The sequence below is a fragment of the Balaenoptera acutorostrata genome, chromosome 16, assembly GCF_949987535.1.
Source record: "Balaenoptera acutorostrata chromosome 16, mBalAcu1.1, whole genome shotgun sequence".
Classification (NCBI taxonomy): domain Eukaryota; kingdom Metazoa; phylum Chordata; class Mammalia; order Artiodactyla; family Balaenopteridae; genus Balaenoptera; species Balaenoptera acutorostrata.
The window spans coordinates 46,356,568-46,377,249 of record NC_080079.1 but is presented as its reverse complement, the minus strand read 5'-3'; the positions used below and the strand labels follow the sequence as shown (position 1 = coordinate 46,377,249).

The window sequence follows — 20,682 nt, the reverse complement described above, 5'->3', positions numbered from 1 at the left end:
ACTATCAAATTTTAAAAAGCAAACTGCAGGCCTGTATACACACAGCATGACCCCATTTTTGTTTAAAAAGTGCATCTGTTTGTATAAATAGTTATGTCTGTGTACGTTTAGGAAACAGGTCTGACTGCTGAGTGTCCCATGACTGATTCCCTCATCTCCTCAGTCTTTGTTTCAATATCCCCTGTTTAAAATTGCAAAGCAACGACTTCCCTCGTGGCGCAGTGGTTAAGAATCCACCTGCCAATGCAGGGGACACGGGTTCGAGTCCTGGTCCAGGAAGATCCCACATTCTGCGGAGCACCTAAGCCCATGCGCCACAACTACTAAGCCTGCGCTCTAGAGCCAGCGAGCCACAACTACTGAGCCCGTGTGCCACAACTACTGAAGCCCACGTGCCTAGAGCCCGTGCTCTGCAACAAGAGAAGCCACCGCAATGAGAAACCCACGCACCACAACAAAGAGTAGCCCCTGCTCGCTGCAACTACAGAAAGCCCGCGGGCAGCAATGAAGACCCAACACAGACAAAAGAAAAATAAAAATAAAAAATAAAATTGCAAAGCATATCCCAACGAACACACCCCAGCACCATCACCCTCAATGCCCCGACTCAACTCCACTTTTTCCATAACACATATAACCTTATAACACATTATACCTTTTATCATAATTACGTATTGCTCTAGTGGGAAATGCCACTAGAATTTAACATACACAGTGATTTTTTTTAAGTGTCTTGAACAGTTCCTGGAACATAGCAGGACCTCAAATAATGTTTGCCAAATGAACTTCAGAGGTGAGAAGGGGACACTCATTCCAGAATATTTTTTAAGGTAAAGCGAAATTACGGGTGATATTTACGTTCTTTTCCCCCAGTAGCGCTTTACCAAAACGAAAAACATTTTAATGGGCATTCCTAATATAATTCTTACGCGTTTGCAATAAAAACCAGGAGAACCACCTGAAGGACCTAGCCGCAGGCCTCATAAACTGTGAAAAGTACTCCGCGTTGGACTGAACCCTACCCTTGGGCGCAGCGCCTCGCGAAGCCTCAGGGTCGACGCCGGAAGTGGGCGAGGCCCACCCGCTGCTTTCTGGGACTTGTAGTTCGGGGCTGTAGGCGCTGGAGCGGGGCCGTATAGCGAATCCTGGGCTTCCAGGTGTCGGATTCCACGTGGGAGGTGAGAGGGGTATGGCCGCCCGCGCAATCCGTGCGGCCTGCAGAGAGGCGTCTGGCGGTCGAGTTGTGGGAGTGCCGCGGGGGAGGCGCTGGGCCACAGGGGCCCGGAAGCCTGGCGGGCGGCCGTGGGAGGGCGCGCGTCCTGGCGGAGGTGCGAGCCCGGGCCGCACGTGTGTCCGCTCGCCGCGGCCGCCGCTGCGTTCCCCGGTCCTAGCCGCGGTCACCTGAGACCAGGCGGCCCCTAGCGCTAAGCCGGCCGCGGCTCCGAGAGGCTCTTCTCTCGCCTGCCTGAGCTCCGGCCTTGGCCGGCCTGGGAGCTTCGCAGTTGGCCACACCGGCCTTTTCCGCGCCGGTGACTGGCCATATTCGAAGGAGGATTTCAGTGGACGTTAGGGGACCGAGAGGGGCTCCTGTGAGAGACCGAAGTTTCCGTCCCCACAGCCCTGTCCTCGCTGAAAAGAGGTTGCGTCAGAGCCCCCGCACCCCAGAAACGAGTCAGGCCTTCAGGCGTCTCGGGCAGCCGAAATCTCTGCCGAAAGACGACACATCCGACCAGAGAGCTGCTACTGCTCTAACTAGAACGTTAGGGCAAAAATCGCAAAGCCTGGGGAAATGGGCACATCTTAGAGCTGCTGGGGCCAGTGGGATTTTCTTACCCTCATGGGTTTGCGGGGGAGGCTTGGCCTGTTTGGTCCAAAGCCTAGTGGAGAGAGGCGAGGGAGGTGCAGCTTGGAGAGACAGGAAAGGCACCCCAGGAGAGGGTGTGTGAAGGTAACAGGAGCTGATTAACTTTTTTCCTACAGTTTTGCTGGACTGCTGCTTAGTCTATGTCCTGCAAGGTGGACTTGATTTTCATGGTTTTTTCGCTTTCCCTAACTCTACTTTTCCAGGCATCTGTCCTTCTTGAGAGGAGGAAATGACCAAGTTCCAGGTAAGCTGGGGTTTCTCTTCTCTGAGAATGGAAATAACCTTTCTTTCTTGGGAAGGACATCAGCATTAATTGAGTGCGTTATCTGGTGTCAGGTCCTGTCTTGGTTGTGTGTTTTTTTTATTTATTGTCCGACTTCAGTGTGAGACATACAGTATTCTATAAATATGGGTGTAGGAACATTAAGATACTAAGAGCATGTAGCTATCAAATGATGTCACCAGAGTCTGCACAGACAATCTGCTGACTTTAAATTCCACCTCAGTTTTCAGTGAACTACTCTGCCTCCATGAATTTGGCCCACTCCCCAGAGCACTGGGCTATGCTCTTTTATTGAAAGACTCCACACAGCATCTTTGTCTGGTCCTGTCTCTCAAAGCATGCCTTTTCCTGCCAGGCATTCCACGCACACTGAAAGTCATTCAGAGCTGTTACATGCTCAGTCCAGTGCTAAGTGGTCTTAGGAAAACAAATAGAATTATAAACTACGGTGCTTTTCTTCATGAGCAGGTGATGTATATGAAAAAAAGTATGCACATTACCAGTAATCATTTATTAAACCTGAATGAGTTAAAGACATGAGAAAATTTGTTATATAACAACACCGTAATTACCATATCACTCCCAAAAATGCTCCTCAACCAGGCTGTGCATCAGAATTATCTGTGGTGTTCTTTCAAGAATTAAAGGTTCCTAGGCACCATTCCCCTAGACCTACTAAAAGGAGAATTTCACTTTTTTATCCCTTTGATCTTTTGTACATCCAAAGATTTATTGCATTTATTGTGAAATACTTCTCTACATACTTGATATGAACATCACTAAAGTAGATAAGATGGGTTGCTCATCTTGTGTGCTCTGGTTGTTTTGTTCCCTTTACCAACATATCCACATGTTTAAGTGGTACAGTAAACTGTTGAATTACTTTTAAAAAGTAGCACTTTTTTAAAAAACAATTTCTCATTTGTCTCCACAAAACCATTTCTAGAAAGTTACGTCAAGACTGACACTTAGTATTATAGAATGTTGGAAAAGGAAAGGGTCAGCCAGCCCCTCCTCTGCCTTGGTGCCATCCTCTTACAGAGGAGAGCCCTAATGCTGAGGGGAAGCACCATTTCTCTTATTGCAGAGAGCAGCAAAGTCAGAAGTAAACCCCATGTTTTCTAACTCCATGCTGTTTCTTCTCTGTAACTAAACAGGTCATCACACCAGAAGTGATTTGAATAAAATATCAGGCTGGATTTTTTTTTATAGTTAGATGACATTATTTTTTGTTAATTGAAGTATAGTTGATTTACCATGTTTCAGGTGTACAGGCTGGATTTTAAGGAAAAAAAAAATTAGTTCTTAACACCACCACCAGTAAGACCATCTTTTTGCTTGGCAAAAACAATCCTCACATCCATAGGAAGACAGCATGAGCTCTTATAAAAATTGGTTTGTTTAGAGGACAGTAAGCTACTTCAGGGTACTGAAAGCATGACATCTCTGTGCCTTGAAAATAATTGAGAACGTCAGCGAAGATTGACATAAGTAAGACCCTGTGCTCTTTTTATTTTCCTTCTCTTCTGTCTCTTCCCTAATGAAGATTATTCACGGTGATGGAGTTGGGGATTGCTAGTATAGTGAAATTTTGAGATTCTGGCATATGTTAATAATTTTTTGAATTTAAAGAAAGGACTTCATTCCACCAGTACTTACTGTTTTCTGTGTACCAGGCGTTGTCTTTGAGTCTGCTGAAAGGCAGGAGTCCCATTTAACCCCACTCTCCCTCTGTGATCTTGGATAAGTCACTTCACAGTTATGAACCTTAGTTTTCTCATCTTTAAAATGAGAGTGCTGAGTTTGATGATCTCAAGGTTTCTCTTATTTCATTATTTAAATTGAATGTGAATTTATAAATATTTACCATTTAGATTTTGAGTCAGTTGTGCTAGTTGCTGAGGATTTAAAGATTAGTTGAGTGTGGTCCCTATCCCTGAGAATCTTATAGCCAATTTGGGAGACAAATTTAATAGCTATAGTAGAGGTGTATGTAAGATACTGTGAGATCTTTGAGAAGGAGACATTTAACATACCCTTATGCTTCAGAAAGGAGGTTGTTGATTGTCCTGAAACTGAAGTGGATGGGAGGATGGGAGAAATATGTCAGGGCAGGAGCAACGTGTAAAGGGCTCTTCTAGACTAGAGCATGACATTCGGATGACTACAGGTAATCCAGGGTGATGACAGCTTCTGCCCATCACTGCCTTCTGCATCACTGTTTCCTGCCCCTAAGTAAATTGTTGGATCTAGCAGGGGTGGGCTCTAGAAAGGAAGTGGTAAGTTATGTGATATATGTAGTTTCGAGGAGTTTGACATTTACATTAGTACAGAAACTACTGTGTCCTGTAGCCTTATACTTTGGTTGGCCTTCAGGATACTGAGTCCATTCTCCCGCAGGAAGCACAAGTTCCACCTTGGGGTGACTGAATAGCTCCACTGGTACCTGGAGAGATTATTCATTATTCAGATTCTTTCATTTCCAATTTTGTCTTGCTTTAGCAAGACCACTGTTGCCTCTTTTTCCTTTCCCCTGACACACTGAGTCCTCTAATTTGGTCCACTGTCATACCATTTCTCATCTTGGAATTTTCAGCCTACTACAAAGTTGGTAGTCCATCAACATATCCTTTCTGTTTTCAGCATGGAATTCTCCCTACCACTTTATCTGTGGGATCTTAAAAAATTAATAACTCTTGACTGTCCGATCCTTGGATTGAAACATGACAAAACTTGTATTTTGAAGATCTGGTAAAGAGTTATTGTGGCCTAGCTAAGAAATGAGGGCCTTTCCTAGAATAGTAGGAGCAGAAATAAGAAGTAACATGCTGGAGGGAGATTTAGGAGATAGAATTGACAAGAAGTGGTTTGATTATGGTTAAGGTAGGAAAGGAGTCTTAGATATCTCAGATGACAAGGTGGAAGATGGATTTAAAAAAGAAGAAAGATCATTGATGGACTTGAATCTCAGAAGGGAAGAAGATTCCATCTAGAATGCGCAAGGAGAGGTTAGCCATGGACAGAAAGAAACCTTTTGTCTCTGAAAAGAAAAAGTCCAAAAGAGGAGTAGCTAATCTGACTGCTGATACTCCCCAGCCCTGTTTTCCTAACAGCCGTGTTTATGCCTCTAAGGCCACAGCCTCTGCTTCTGCTTCTTCTTTGTCCCACCTTTGCACAGGGCCTTGCAGCCTTCTCTAGTCCAACCTCATCCCTCTTCCTCAGACCTTTAGAGGAGAGCCTGGGAGCAAACAGCTGCTGCTTCTTTGGTGACTAGTGGGGTAGAGTCACTCCTGCCGGGGCACCTGGTTGTCCTCAGTTTCCTGAGGAGGGTGTGGGTGGTGCCCCTTCAGGCTGAGGCCTATGGTGTCAGCACTTCTGAAGGTTACTGGGTACTCCCCTGGCCCCAAGTTGAACCGCTGCTTTGGGCTTCACTGGCTCTCAGTTGTTTTGTGTATATTCCATTCTCTGCTTTTCAGGGTGTGGCCTGCAGACTGGTGCCAGCCCACAAACTGCTTGTTACCAGTCTATAAAGATATAAGGACAGAAATTGGGAGTTTTTTTTAATTTTATATCTGTTGAATCTCATTTTAAAAATTGGCATTGGTATTTTATATGTCTGCATTCTTATTTTCTAGTAACTTTTTAAAAATTGTATTTTAAAAACTACGTCTGTGACATGTTAGAAAAATCTTAAAAGAAACTGGTCCTTCACCAGAGGTAGTTCAAGAAGTGTTGCTCCATCAGTAGAACCTTGAAGGGAACCAGACTCACTGTGAGGTTAACTAAATAAGTACTTGGACTCTTTTTACATGCCAGGCCCTGCTGGAGGCCTTGGGGATGCAGCCATGAACAAATCAGGCAGCCTCTGTTCTTGGGGAACTTAGTAGGGAGAGACAGACTGTAAATAAGAAAGAAAATGTATAAATTAGAAAATGAGATAAGGCATAAGTACAAAGATAATAAAACAGGGAGAAGTGATGGTTACTGGATGCTCCCATGGATTAGGCAGTCAAGGAAATGCTTCTCTGAGGTGGCGGCGGTTCAGCTGAGATCTGAATGATGTAGAGAAAGAACATTCTGGGCAGAGGGGATAGCCAGTGCAAAGGCCATAAGTGGGATGAGTTTGACGTGGTCACAGGGGCCAGGTGACTTGTGAGGGAGGAGGGACTCAGGCTGAGATTGGAGAAGTGACAGGACCCCAGTCTGTAAGACCTTGCAGGCCAAGATGAAGAGCCTGGATTTTACTCGGTGTCCATGGAAACGCCTTTGGAGAGTTTCATGCCTTGAGTGGTATGTGTTTTGAAAGATCACCCAGGCTGCTGTGTGGAAAATCCATCACGTGGGGGAGCAAGAGATACAAATTTAGGAGGTTAGTGCAGGTGGAGAGTTAATGAAGGCTAGGACTTGTAATGATAACAGGGCGAGGTGAAAAGAAATGGGTAGCTTCAGATATGTTTTAGAGGCAGAGTTTAGAGGACTTGGTGATGGATAAAATATGAGGAAGTGAGAAGAGAATCAAAATGACTTCCAGAATTTTGGCTTGAGCAATTGAGTGCGTCGTGTAGCTCTTTACTAAAATGGGGACAACAAGGGAAGACCAGATACTGATGGAGATTATTGGGAGCAAGAATTCTGTTTGGGGCTTGTTGAGTCTTAAGTGCCTTTTAGACATCCAAGTGTAGATGTAGGTGGGAAATTGGAGCCTGGAGTTGAGGAGAAAGGTTAGGGCTAGAGGTATATGGGAATACCTAAGGAGAATATTTTTTGGTTGTGTGTAAATGTGCTATTTTTATTTCTTCCAGGAATGGTCAACTACTTAGTTTAGAAGAAGAAAGGACATATGATTTATATGACTAGGGAAAAAATTGAGATCAGAAGTGTACTTTGGCTGAGAGGAAAAAAGAGGAAGGATCAAAGGATGGTGATCTTGATAAAGCAGATGTCATGGAGGAGGAAGAGGAGAAAAAATAGGAAGATGTTTTTAAGGTGTGAATTTTGAGATATTAATATTTCAAAAGAACAGTGGTCCAAATAGTGAAATGGCCCTAATTATGGTTGTTGAGGCAGAGATCATTGGCATTAAAGAGATTAAGAGGGATTCCCTGGTGGCGCCGTGGTTAAGAATCCGCCTGCCAGTGCAGGGGACACGGGTTCGAGCCCTGGTCCGGGAAGATCCCACATGCCGCGGAGAAACTAAGCCCGTGCGCCACAACTACTGAGCCTGCGCTCTAGAGCCTGCGAGCCACAACTACTGAAGCCTGCACGCCTAGAGCCCATGCTCTGCAACGAGAAGCCACCGCAATGAGAAGCCCGCACACTGCAACGAAGAGTAGCCCCCGCTCGCTGCAACTAGAGAAAGCCTGCCTGCAGCAACAAAGACCCAACGCAGCCCAAAAAAAAAGAGACAGAGAGATTAAGAAATGTGAGGTTAGCGTGTTGGGTAATTTGTTCTCATGAGTGTTGAGGTTGTCAGGATAACAGTAGGAATGGGGCGGAAAGGACAACTCAGCAGTGACCATGAGATGACACTGATAAGGAGAGATTCAGTAGTTGGATAGCTTGAGCTTGGGTGAGTTGTGGGCAGGAGGGGAAGTATTGGGAAGGAAGTAGCAAAGGAGATGAGAAAGGAAAGGTTTTCCATCCAAACTTGACTTGGATCACCCCGATGCTTGAACTGCACACTTCCTCTGTACCCTTCTCCCCTCTTCCAGCGCTCCCAACCTCACCTTCCTTCTGGGGCCTTTGTGCAGATGGTTGTCAGTTGAGGAGGAATATGCTTCATCTTTTAGGAACCAGTAACCTTCAAGGATGTCTCTGTGGATTTCTCCGAGGAGGAGTGGGGTTGCTGGACCCTGCTCAGAGGAAGCTGCACACAGCTGTGATGCTGGAAAACTACAGTCACTTGGTCTCAGTGGGTAAGAACATGAACCTGGACACCAGTGCACTGGAGTCTCTGTTTCTTCAATTTTAAATATCATTTGGGCTTGGGCCCCAGAAGCTGTAGTTCAGGAATCAGTTTCCTAATTTCTTTTTGGCAGAAAAGGATGTTTCTGATTATTCTAAGCAGCTAAACAACTTTACTTGGTAAGAATTAGAGAATGGTAACCTTACTGAGTTGTCCAAGAAACCATACCTGGTCCATCACTTACAAGCCAGAGTTTGGGACTGAATTTTTTTTTTCCCCCCCACACAGTCACCCAATCCCTGTGTGTTTCTCAGATGTGCTCTCTCAGTTGGAGCAAGTTGAAGATCATTATATAATGGAGAATTCTCCATGCCCATTACCTTTAGTTCCTGGTGTAAAGCCTCTAAACTCCCCACCTGGCTTTCAAGGCCCTTCATGCCCTACTTTTACCTATAGAGCATTATTCTCTGCTGCCCCAATGTCACCCTCCTTTCCAGCTAAGCCTGTTTCCCTGAGGTCCTCCATGCTTCCTTGTTCTGGGACCTTTGATTACCATGCTCTGGTTTCTGGTTAATTTTGTCCGTTAAGATTTTATTTGAACTCCATTACCTGTGTGAAATCTTTGACTACCCTTCCCTTTCGACCTCCTTCTTTTCTCAGAACTTTCAATTTATATCTAACGCAGGCTCAGACCTGATTACATATTATTCTATATGCTTTTATTTTAACCATTGGATCTGCAAGTCTGATTTATTTTCTTGTTTCCAGCCAGGTTTCTGGAGGGAAAGCAATGTATCTAATACTTCCGCTGCTATATGTACATAGTCAAGATTTAAAAATTGACTGCTGTAGAGTTTAGCAGCAAAGAAATATGTCTTACAGTCTTGTAAAAGAGACATTATGGTAAACACAGTATGTTACTATAAATAAATCCAGTAAGTCCTATGAAGGACAGAGAATTGTGCTCTGAGAGAATGAAGGCATGGGATGGGACAAGGGTGAAGTATGTATTGTTGAGAGTTTCAAGGAAAGCTTCTGAAGTGACATTTAAACTGAATTCCAAAGGATTAATGGGCATTAAACAGGTGACTGGGTAGGGGAAGAATATTCCAGGCAAGAGAATAGTGCGAGGGAAGACCCGAAGACCTAAAAGAAGGAGTGTGGCTAGAATACAGGGAGCATCTGGGAAGAATAGAGTGGGGCCTGGCACATTCATGGCATTAAAGGCATGGGTAAAAAATGTGAATTTGTGTTGAGGTCAGTGAGAAGCCATTAGAACAATGAAATGGTATGAACTGATTTACCCAGGATCACTGGGACTGCTTTATAGCCTGGTTTGCAGAGAGGCAAAAGTGAGGTAGGATATATGCTTACAGTTTCAAGCTCTGCTCTAGGTTTTCCTTTTTCTTTGATATAAAATTGCACATAGTTTTCCAACTTTTTTTTATGCAAGTAAGATATAAAAATCACAAAATTCCAAGAACACAGATGAAGATTATGAAGTAAAATCACTAATAATAGCTTGTGTATCCGTTTTTTATGTGTTCTCCATGTATGCATTTTACAAATACATGTTAAAATTTTATGAGGTTATACTGTATGTATTTTTCAACTGGATGTTTTACATCGTATGTCTTAGAGATCTTTGTTATGTCATATTAACTCCCTGTAAAAGGACCCCTTTTCTCATTACGTCAGCATTTTCTTCTACTATTACATACTCATTCTTGATAATATTTAAATATTTTAAAAAACAGTATCACAAGATTTCACTACTGCTTATAAAACCTACCATTAATACAGTTCCTCCTCCACTGATTTTCATAGACCTGTCATTTCTGCAGCCGTTCCCAAGTATTGTACAGCAAGGATGTTGAAGCAGTGTCCTTTGACCATTTAATAACTTCAGCGCACCTCCTGGTTTAACTGCTCCAAACTGCACAGCTTTTCTCAGTGTTATTTTTTTCCTTTTTCTTTTTGCCATGATTTTTAAACTTTGCACAAAAAGTAAAACATTCACCTAGGTAAAACAAATCGTATTGAAAGGCTTATAATATAAACCAGTCTCCCTGCTCTGCTGCTCTTCATGCCACAGAGTGGCTTCTCAAAGCCCTCAGTTTGAATCCTTTCACTTGTTCCTTATGGTGTTTGCCTTCATATTTACAAATACGCTCATGCAGTTACTTATTTTCCTTTTTTTAAAGAACAAATGCACTCACATGGTTAAGAAAAGAAGCATTAAAATATGCACAATGTTACTTGCAGTTATGCCTAAAAAAGCCGGGAAAAAATGTACACTGAGGATTTTGGACAAGCTGGAGAAGGGCAGAAAACAAATTATACATGAGTAGCAAAGAAAAGATTTGCAAATGTACTAAATGTTTTTAAATGATTAAAGTTATACTATAAAAATTAAAACAAATTAAAAGGTGCACAGTGAAAACTTTCTTTCATGTCCCTAACTCCACTCTACCCAGGTTCTGGTCATTTGCTGTCACAAACTGTCTGCAGTGACTAAATCTTGAGCAAGCATCACTTCACAACTGTGCCAGGAAATCTGAAGAATAAAACCCCCAAGCTGGACTGCTGAGTGCATGCATTTGTGATTTTGATACATAATTGTTAAAGTGTCCTTCTGGGAGGGGGGTGATACCAATTTACACTTACAAGCTGTGTCACCACGCTGTGGGGTTTTGCCAGTGTTAACAGGTAGAAAATGGCACCACATTATAGTTTTAATTTGAATTTATTATATTATGGTATACTGCAATTTTTTTCAGTTTATCAATATTTGATATTTTGTATTGACTTCTTTACGTCATAGATGAGGATTTAGCTCTTTTACATTATTTCTCCCAACATGCCCATCTTTCCAAGAATTTGTCAGTCGCATCAGTGGTTAATGCTTAGTTGCTTTGACTTCATAATTCTTGTTCCTGCAGAGTCAAATAGTATACTATGATTACAGTTCCTTTTCTTATTTGTTTTTTCCCTTTCCTAAAACTAATACTTGTTTTTCAAAATATATTTTATTTGGGGTTTTTTCCTTTCCATTCTGTTTTACTGTAAGAGTTTTGGTTGATTTGGTTAATTATTGTTTTCTTTTATATATCAACGATTGATTCAGCTTGTCTGTTTTATTGACTTCTTTGCTCACTGCTATTTATTGTATATCATCTTATTCTTAAAGTAATTTAAAAATTTTTTGCTACAGTACATTGCTGAATAATTGTTTCAGTAATTGTTTAAATCCTTTCTTATCTGACAAAGTGTCTATCCCTCCCACTGAAATGTTTGATTGGCTGGGTATAGAATGGAATGCTAATTTCACAATCACTTTACCTCCAAAATTAGAAGATACTGCTCAGTTAACTTCAGGTATACAATATCGCTGTATAGTAGTTCATTGTCAATATAATTCTCATTTATATTTGCACATAACCTGGCTTTTCTGTCTGGATGCTTTTAGCATTTTCTGGGTTTGTTTGGGTTTTTTTTTTCTTGGCGTCCTGAGGTTTCACATTTAGTGACCTCTGAATCTTGAATTCTAGGAAACATTTTTTTCCTGTTCTTTGATCATTTATTTCCCTTCATTCTACCTCCACTATATTCATCGAACTCCTACAAGATGGGCTTTTAACTTTTACCTTTGCATCTGTCTACCCTTTACTCTTCATTCCAGGAGTACCCCTCAATCTTCCACCTTAGCCAGATGTTCGTTTTGCTCTTCAACCCATCTAGATTGCAGGCCTTAGAATCAGACTGCCTGACACCTGGGAGCTATGACACAAGTTACTCGATCATTTCAACCTTGGTTTCTTCTGGTGTAGAATGGGTGTCCTAATAGTTCCTCTCACATAAGATCATGCAACCAGTGTCTGAGTGCTTCAGATGAGCATAGTAGATCTTAAATATTATGATTAACATCTTTTTCAGTCCTTTCATTAATTTAGAAAAATTCTGATTATTCTTCATAGCAATGTGTTTATATTTTATTATTAGATTGTCCCATTTTTTTAGATGTGATATCCCCTCAGATTTCTCTGGGATTTTAATTATGAACCTTTTAAATTCTATTTCCTCTGTTTACTGTTTCTTGAGTTTGTGTCTCTCTTTATTGATGTTAGTTTTCTACATTTTTTTTTTCTCTCCTTATGTTTTCTCAATTGTCTCTCTTTTCTCCCCCCCCACCCCCCAAAAAGTCTTATGTTCACAGTGATACTGGAGTGTACATCCTCAGCTGATGCTCATCCCTTTTTGGTGCATGCATGTTCTACTTACAGGGGACACCTCTGCTGACTGGGCTTGGGATGGATCTAATAAGAATCCAGATGGTGAGTGATGTAGACCCTTTTTTTTTGAGGTTACCTCTTCAGGCCAGTAAGTTATCTGGGACATGCCCTGCTTCAGTCTCCAGCTCTGGGGGTCCTCCTTGTCAGAAATTCCACTTCACAGGTTTTCTTGAGGCTTTATCCTGGATACATGTGGAGTCAGTTGCTTCTTTTTGTACCTCAATCCTGTCATTGTACAGGTTTGGCATTACCTCAGCTTCTGCTTCCCTCTTCAGCCCAAATAATACTATTAGGAGTCCTTCTTTGGCGGACAATTTATTTTGTTTTTGAAGCTTTATATGAGGCCGCTACCCTTAGCCTCCCAGTATTTCATTTTTTGTGGGGAAGAGGGTCGTTGGGAGAGTGGTGCTGCAGCAACTAGTTGAGCCATTAGAAATGCCTAACGTGATTTGATAACCTCCTTCCAGAATAAATCTCTCTTACTTTATAAGTGTTGATTCTGAGCTTGGAATTTCTAGGACTTCTTGAGAATTTCTCCTACTTCTTTAGGAGGCTTTTTTTGTACATAATTTGAGCTGTGCATTTGTTTTTTTTTTTTGTTTCTCCACTAGACCTCATCCAGCTGCTCTTTATCACTAGGAATTCCCCAGCATTCTAGTGATGACAACCTTTCTTTTTTTTCCAAGCCCATTGTGTTTTTGTTTTTGTTTTTTTGTCATTTCAGTGTAATATGAGGATCTTCATGCTAATTGTTTTGACTAACATACATACCACAGATCTTCCTTGACTTACAATGGGGTTACATTCCCATAATCCCATTGTAAATTGCAAATAGTGTTAAGTCAAAAATGCATTTAATACACCTAATCTACCGAACACCATAGCTTAGCCTAACCTACCTTAATCATGCTCAGAACACTTAAATTAGCCTACAGTTGGGCAAAATCATCTAACACAAAGCCTATTTTATAATAGTGTTGAATATCTCCTGAAGTTTATTGGATACTATACTGAAAATGAAAAACAGAATGGTTATAGGCATATTGCTTGGAGCTGTGGCTCCGTTGCCCAGCATCATGAGAGAGTATTGTCCAGCATACTGCTAGCCCAGGAAAAGATCAAAATTCAAAGTACTGTTTCTACTAAATGCACATTGCTTTCACACCACCATAAAGTTGAAAAATCGTAAGTCAAGCCATCGTAAGTCAGGGACCGTCTATAGTAAGTCTAAAATCTGTATTCCTAGCACAGTTCTCTCCCAGGAGTTCCAGACCCATGTATCTCACTGCTTACTGAACAGTGCAAGAATGTTCCACCAACAGCACAAATTAAACAAGTCAGATTCTGAGTTTGTTATCTGTCACCCTTCCCCACTCCAGCCTTGGAGATTGATTCCCTATGTTATGGTATAGTACCCCCATACCTAAGTCACTCAAGGAACTTGAGGATCATGCTTGGTGCCTCCTTTCCCTTTTGAGTTTAGTCAGTCATCATGTGATTTAGAGTGAATCTCTCCCTTTCTCTCCGTAACTATCCTCCTAATCACTTTTCTTCTGATTCACTACAGCAGCTCTCTCTCTCTACCTTAAAGTCTTGCTCATTTCTGATGGTGTTTATAATCAAAGTCAGTCGTTTCATTCCCAGTTGTAATCCTTTAATAGCTTTACATCTCTGAGGGGATCTCTGAGTACACACCAAGCCCTTTGAACATGTCATATTTTCTCTCTCCACATTTCACTTTTTTTTTTTTCCTTACATTTGCTCCCAGAAATCTTCCCCAAGGTTTGAGCTGAATGCTCCTACTCTGTGCTCCCATGACTGGCTGCGCATGCATCTGTAGTAGCACTTACATGGTATTATTGTTGACCTATTTGTCCTTCTTCCCAGTAGACTCTAGTGTGTCAAGCAAAAGGATTTCTATTTTCTTCTTTGTATCCCCGGCACCTATTAGATTACTAATTAAATGCAAATTTAATTAAAATGAAGTAAAGTGAAATGAAATGTGGCAAGAATGTGGGATCCATAGCCTTCTGCAGGGCTAGGGTACGAATACTTTTATTGGCTTTACTTAAAAGCAGAGACAAGATTTCTGTCTTGTGTACCCAAGCCCTCTCCCTTCCTGACATTAACCCAAAGGACATGACTATAAGGACAAGACTGAACTTTTTGCTAGTTACCTTAGGCACTCCAGTTCTGAAATCTTGAAATCTACCCTTTGTTTGTTATCATTGAATTCTCTTTGTTCCCTAGGAGACTTGAATGAAAATTCTGTGGAGAATCAACAGAAAGGACTTAGGTTATCTCTTACCTGAATAGCTTTCCTCCTGGCAAATTTTGGAAGAGATGGCCAGTACAATAACTGGGAGTCAGGATTAAACTGTGAATCTTCAGTGTACAGGAACCCTGAACTAGGTCTTCCCACCTGTCAAAAGTGGGGAGAAGCATCTTCTCATATTTCCAAAAACAAAAGCAGTTTGGTGACTCTTCAGAGTGATGATTTAAAAAACATGGAAAGTGAAGAATATTTGTCTTTGAAAGTCCCAAGCCAAATGGCCACACAGGACTCCTCAGTGACGTTCTGTAAGAATGAGCCCCAAGATCCTCAGGAAAGCAAAAGTCTGTTTGTAACTGAAGAAAGCACTGAGAGGAAAATCTCAGAGGGGAAAAGTCCTCCCATCGACCATTGTTCAGAGAAACTTCAAAATAAACTTGTGTCTGATGTAAAAGAAGTGGTCTCACCCTCATTCAGAGGTGAGACAATATGCCAGATTGGCCAGTCAAAAGAATCCTTGGATCCCTTTGACTGTAACCGCAAGGACATTTGTGGTTGGAAATCATGGGTGATCAGTCGTAGTCATCAGAGAGCTCATACAGAGGAGAAGCCCTGTACCCATTATGACTGTGGGAAAATACGTACCACCAGCCCAGGTGGTCACCCAGGTGAGAAAATCCACACTGCCGAGAAACTATACAGATGTAGTCAGTGTGGTAGGGACTTCAGTGAGCGCTCAGAGCTAGTCCTTCATCAGAGGGACCACACAGAAGAAAAGCCCTACAGATGTGATCAGTGCGGGAAGGGCTTCACGAGAAGCTCAAGTCTCCTCATCCACCGCGAAGTCCACGCAGATGAGAAGCCTTATAAGTGCGACAAGTGTGGGAAGGGCTTCACGAGGAGTTCAAGTCTGCTCATTCATCACTCAGTCCACACAGGCGAGAAGCCTTACAAATGTGACAAGTGCGGGAAGGGCTTTACCCAGAGCTCCAAACTGCATATCCACCAGCGAGTGCACACCGGAGAGAAGCCCTATGAGTGCGGGGAGTGTGGTATGAGCTTCAGTCAGCGCTCCAACCTGCACATCCACCAGCGCATCCATACAGGGGAGAGGCCCTACAAGTGTGGAGAGTGTGGGAAGGGCTTCAGTCAGAGTTCAAACCTTCACATCCACCGGTGCTCACACACGGGGGAGAAGCCTTACCAGTGCTATGAGTGCGGGAAGGGCTTCAGCCAGAGCTCAGACCTCCGCATCCACCTCAGAGTCCACACTGGAGAGAAGCCCTATCACTGCGGCAAGTGCGGGAAGGGATTCAGCCAGAGCTCCAAACTCCTTATCCACCAGAGAGTCCACACTGGAGAGAAGCCCTACGAGTGCAGCAAGTGTGGGAAGGGCTTCAGCCAGAGCTCCAACCTCCACATCCACCAGCGGGTCCACAGGAAAGATCCCCATTAAATGAGGTCTTCAATCGCATGCTTGTACACTAAAGACTTATTTTTAACATCACTCTTTTATATTCTCAGGATATAGTAAGAGTTATTCAGATAAGTTCCCTCACTGGAAAATCATTCATTTAAAGTATTTAAGTACCAAGCACTTTATTATGCTACACAGTGAATTGATTGCCCTTGTTCCTCAGATGGGTAGAGTGAAAACGTCTGTACTTTGCTGTTCAGCCAGTGTTACTAGAACTATGTATCCTACCCAGCATTTTTAAGTGCAAGAACCTTATATTTGTCCAAGCAGAACATGTTTCCTTTGTTCACATTCTCTGAGAAATTGGAACTTTGGCTTCTCTTCAAATCATGTGCCTTGTGTTTTCCTATTTCCTTCCAGCCCTGAGTAGCCCTCTCTAAATTCTGGTTATACAATATGTTAGTTTTAGGTTGAGGGGGTGGTTGGAGATACAATGGGCATGGAAATCTGTTACTGCACACACGTACTACAGCCTGTGGCCTCACAAGAACGTGGAGAAGAGCTACTCGTGCAGTACACCCCACGTACTACAGGATGTGGGACCCCTCCCCCTCCTCCCCACAAGGCAACTGCTCAAGAACATAAGTAGTTCTTTTTCCTGGGTGCAGCTAGTCTGTTGGGGTGCTTCCAGGTCTTGCCACCTCAGATGACACCCCCACCAAATTAAAGCCAAGTAGGGTACCTACACCATGTTGAAACATGTTAAATGAAGTTGAAATATATTTAAATGTATTTAATCTGTCTCTCAACACTGAACCTCTCTTATTTCCTTAATTTTCTTCACCACCCATGTTCGGAACCAAACAAAGGAGTCAGGAGAGAGAGTTCTGATATTTTTCTCTTCAGACTTAACTCGTTTTAATATTTGATATACCCCCAAAAAGTCATTTGTTTTTGCAGCATTGTTACTGAACCAGACTTCGGTCTGCTTGCCCATGCACAATAAAGCCAATCTACTGACACTGGGTTGTGAAGGAAGTGCACCATTTATTGCAGGGCACCAAACAAGGGGTCCAAGCAGCTAGTGCTCAAAAGGCCTAAACTCCCTGATGGCTTTCAGGGAAAGATTTTAAAAGACAGGGTGAGGAAGGGGGGACTGTGGGGTGCATGATCAGCTCGTGGACATTCTTCTGATTGGTTGGTGGTGAGTTAATTGAGAGTCAACATCGTCAACCTTCTGTTTCCATCCTGTCTGGGGTCTAATTGCTTGTGGGCAGCATACAGTTAACTTCTTCCACCTGGTGGCAGATTCAGTATCTGCAAAACAGCTCAAAGGACATTGCTCAGATATTATCTATAGCCCTTCAGGAGGAACTATAGGTCCTTGACTTTATTTAATGGCTAAACTATTGTTATTTTGTCTTGCTTCACTGTTTTCCTTTCTTTCTGCATTTTCTCACTTCTCTGATTAAATTTACTCTTTGGAACTCTGGGAAGGCTTGGAGAGTATGTTTGGGATGACCAGGCTTAAAATATGCACATATAATTCACTTGGGGTGTGGCGCTAGGACACCTCAAAGGGTTAAGCTAAAACAAGAAGTTAAAACGAAGCTTGTGCAACAGTTGAGAGAAACGTGATTGGAAATACATAACTAGAGTGGAAGTTACTATACAATGAACTCCTGATCGCAGCCCTGATTTTCTAAACAATGACTGATGATTCCCCAAGCAGTGCTCAGGAGGCTGCCCAGTCACCTATATTTCATTTATCCACCAATGACTAATATCCATACATGAAAAATGGTGGCGGGGGGGAGGGGGATATGGATGCAATATTCATTACCTTGAGAAGGTGGGGTTGTAACTGGTATATCCTGATCAAAGGTAACCTGAAGCAGTTAACTGGACATAGATAACAGGGAAGTGACATGTTAACTTAGGGGAAACATAGTTAATCTCAAAGAAGGAATGGAGGAGGGCCACAGATTGAGACTTGCCTTCCTTCAAGAGATAGTCCCAGAATATTTGACTCCAACTCAGAGCAGCCCACATGGAATGGTTAGGGTGGTGACCCAGCATCTGCCCTTTGGCATTGCGTAATACACTCGTTTGGATACCGTAAGATGGCATCACAAGTGATGTGATTCTGCTTCAGTGACCTCTAGAATGATGAATGCCTCCCAGTTTCTCCTGCCCTCATAAGATTATATCTGAGCATCTGTTCTGGATTTGACTCGTTTATCATATATGTCTTCTAATTGGCTGATGTATATAATCTATCTGGGACTTGGAGTCAAATAAGATCACAAGAATCCATGTGCACTGAGACCAGAGGGTAGATTTGAAGTCCAAGTCTCAAATGCGTATAAATTAGCCTGTTTTCCCAAGTCTCCTTTTATACATACCTTATCAATGTTTTTAATTATGGTTAGCTTTTACTGTTCTCTTTTAAGCATTACCTTCCTTAATACAACTGAAATGTGATCAGAGTCCTTGGGAAGCATTTCACTGATTGTAGTAAGAAAGTCTGGGGGAAAAAATTAGTTAGAAAAAGAGACTTTTGCATGAAAATGCAGGAAGAACAACAGGGGATGTGTCACATTTCATCAGATCTTAAAGATGCCAATGGATTGAGAAGGAGAAAACACTTTGTTAATTTTTAAGACACACCCCAGGTTCAGAGATGTGAAAATGAAAAAAAAAAAAGATGTTGCAAAATGGTTCCTTTTCAGAATTCAAGGGTTGCCCTAGGATTGATCCTTTACCAGTACTTGACTTGAACAAAGAGCTTTGGAATTCAATAATTGTATTCAATTGATAATTCTAACACTAACTTAGCAAAGAATCTAGGTTACAGATTACTTGTTGAGTACTTAAGATTTTACAATTCTTAAAATTCTTACCTATTCGGTAGGTGCTATTTACTTTCTGTGTGGATCATTTAAGATCTTAAGGTCAAAATACTGGTGAATATGTGATCACTACTTGTAGTCACACTTCTAAATTATAACCTTTTAAATTCTTCCTTTCTCATCCCCCACCCTGATAGCCAGAGTTAGGGGATAAAAAGAAATATGGACGTTCACTTTTGCAGCTCCATGACCTTTCTCATTGTACTTTCATTGAAGAGAAAGGCACATAACTGAGCATGAAGGGCAAGGCTGAACCGTAGGTACTGAGGACCAGGGAAAGTCCAAAGCAACATGCCCGAAGTAGTTGCGAGAGTAAAACTGACATTGGGTTGGTACCTGAGAGCAGGTGATACCAACAAGTAGGTTCAAGAGGTAGAGCTGGGAAAAGCTAAGACATAGGGAGTGTGTGGCAACTGATCGGCAGGGGCTACAAAAATCATTCAGGGTTTGGTCAGCTAAGCAAAATGCTTAAGGGGAAAGGACTAGAAAGTGTGCTTTTGTTAAACATCTCTCTGGACAGCATTAAAATCCTTGAAAGTTTTTACATTTATAATACCACAGCAATAAAGAGAACAAATGAAACCACCAGTAAATAGGAGGTCTCAATAAAAATTTGAAATATGGAAGGAGGACAGCTATTGTATCAGAGCAGAAGCAGACACCATTTATACTACTTGCATTAAGGACAAAAAGGAACCAGCTTGGCTCCAGACTCAGAAATGCTTAATACTGTGGAGGACAGGAGTGAGACATGAAGGGAAAGCAGTGAAATTAGTGGCCAGTCGTATACGGGACATTCCCCTCATTCCATACACACTTGCCCTCCTCTGCAACCCCTGTGCATTGTCAACCAGGGACTTACCCTCCAGCAGGAGATGGGAAATTTCTTCTCTGTAGAAATTGAATGGCCCCTAGAGACAGACCTGTATTTTGACTTTTGTGAATCCAACAGCAAAGCAGTTATCTTCTAGCTCCAATACATTTATAACAGGGCTTCAAAATTCATGAAATAAAAACATGAAATAGCTGTAGACAATTTATCAATTATAGTTAGATATTTCAACACTCTCAGGTAATTGATAGCACAAGTGGACCGAAAATGAGTATCAACTAACTCAACATTTATAGAATACTCCAACAACAGCATAATACACATTCTTTTCAAGTGCACATAATACGGGCTACAAAACAAGTTTCAAACGATTTAAAAGAATGGAAATCATACAATGTATATCTAGCACCAGAACAGAATTAAATTAGAAATTGCTAACAGAAAGATATCTGAAGAGTCACCAAACATTTGGAAATTAATGGCTCCTAAATATGCCATGGGGTAAAGAGGAGGTAACAGTGAAAATCTGAAAATATTTTGAACTGAATGAATATATAAAAATTTGTGGGATGCAGCTAAAGCAGCATGGAATTTTATTAATAATTATCCCAATAAATTCAGCAACTTAGTTGAAATAGAAGAAGTCCTTGAAAGGTACAAACTACCCAAGGTCACTCAAGAAGAAAGAGAAAACCTGAATAGCCCTATTAAAAGATTTGTAGCTGACAACCTTCCCACAATAAAAAGTACAGGCCAGACGGCACAAGTGAATTCTACCATTTACGGAAGACATAGTAACAACTGTACACCAACTCTTCTAGGAATAAACATTTTCCAACTTATTTTACGAGTCAACATTACCTACATACCAAAACCAGACAAAGACATCACAAGAAAAGAAAATC

At 41.9% G+C, this 20,682-nt stretch overlaps 1 protein-coding gene across 2 annotated transcripts; it reads left to right on the top strand.

Moving 5' to 3' along the window:
- The first annotated feature begins 1,190 nt into the window (after nt 1-1,190).
- ZNF239 (zinc finger protein 239) lies at nt 1,191-17,525 on the top strand. 2 transcript variants are annotated; one of them, XM_057530511.1, is made up of 5 exons: nt 1,191-2,108; nt 6,950-7,133; nt 7,937-8,062; nt 12,255-12,386; nt 14,595-17,525. In XM_057530511.1, the coding sequence occupies exon 5, from the start codon at nt 14,852-14,854 to the stop codon at nt 16,070-16,072; it is 1,221 nt and encodes a 406-aa protein (XP_057386494.1). In that variant the 5' UTR covers nt 1,191-2,108; nt 6,950-7,133; nt 7,937-8,062; nt 12,255-12,386; nt 14,595-14,851; the 3' UTR covers nt 16,073-17,525. The 2 variants fall into 2 exon arrangements, with proteins under 2 accessions (XP_057386494.1, XP_057386495.1); XM_057530512.1 differs by lacking the exon at nt 12,255-12,386.
- Nucleotides 17,526-20,682: the final 3,157 nt, after the last annotated feature.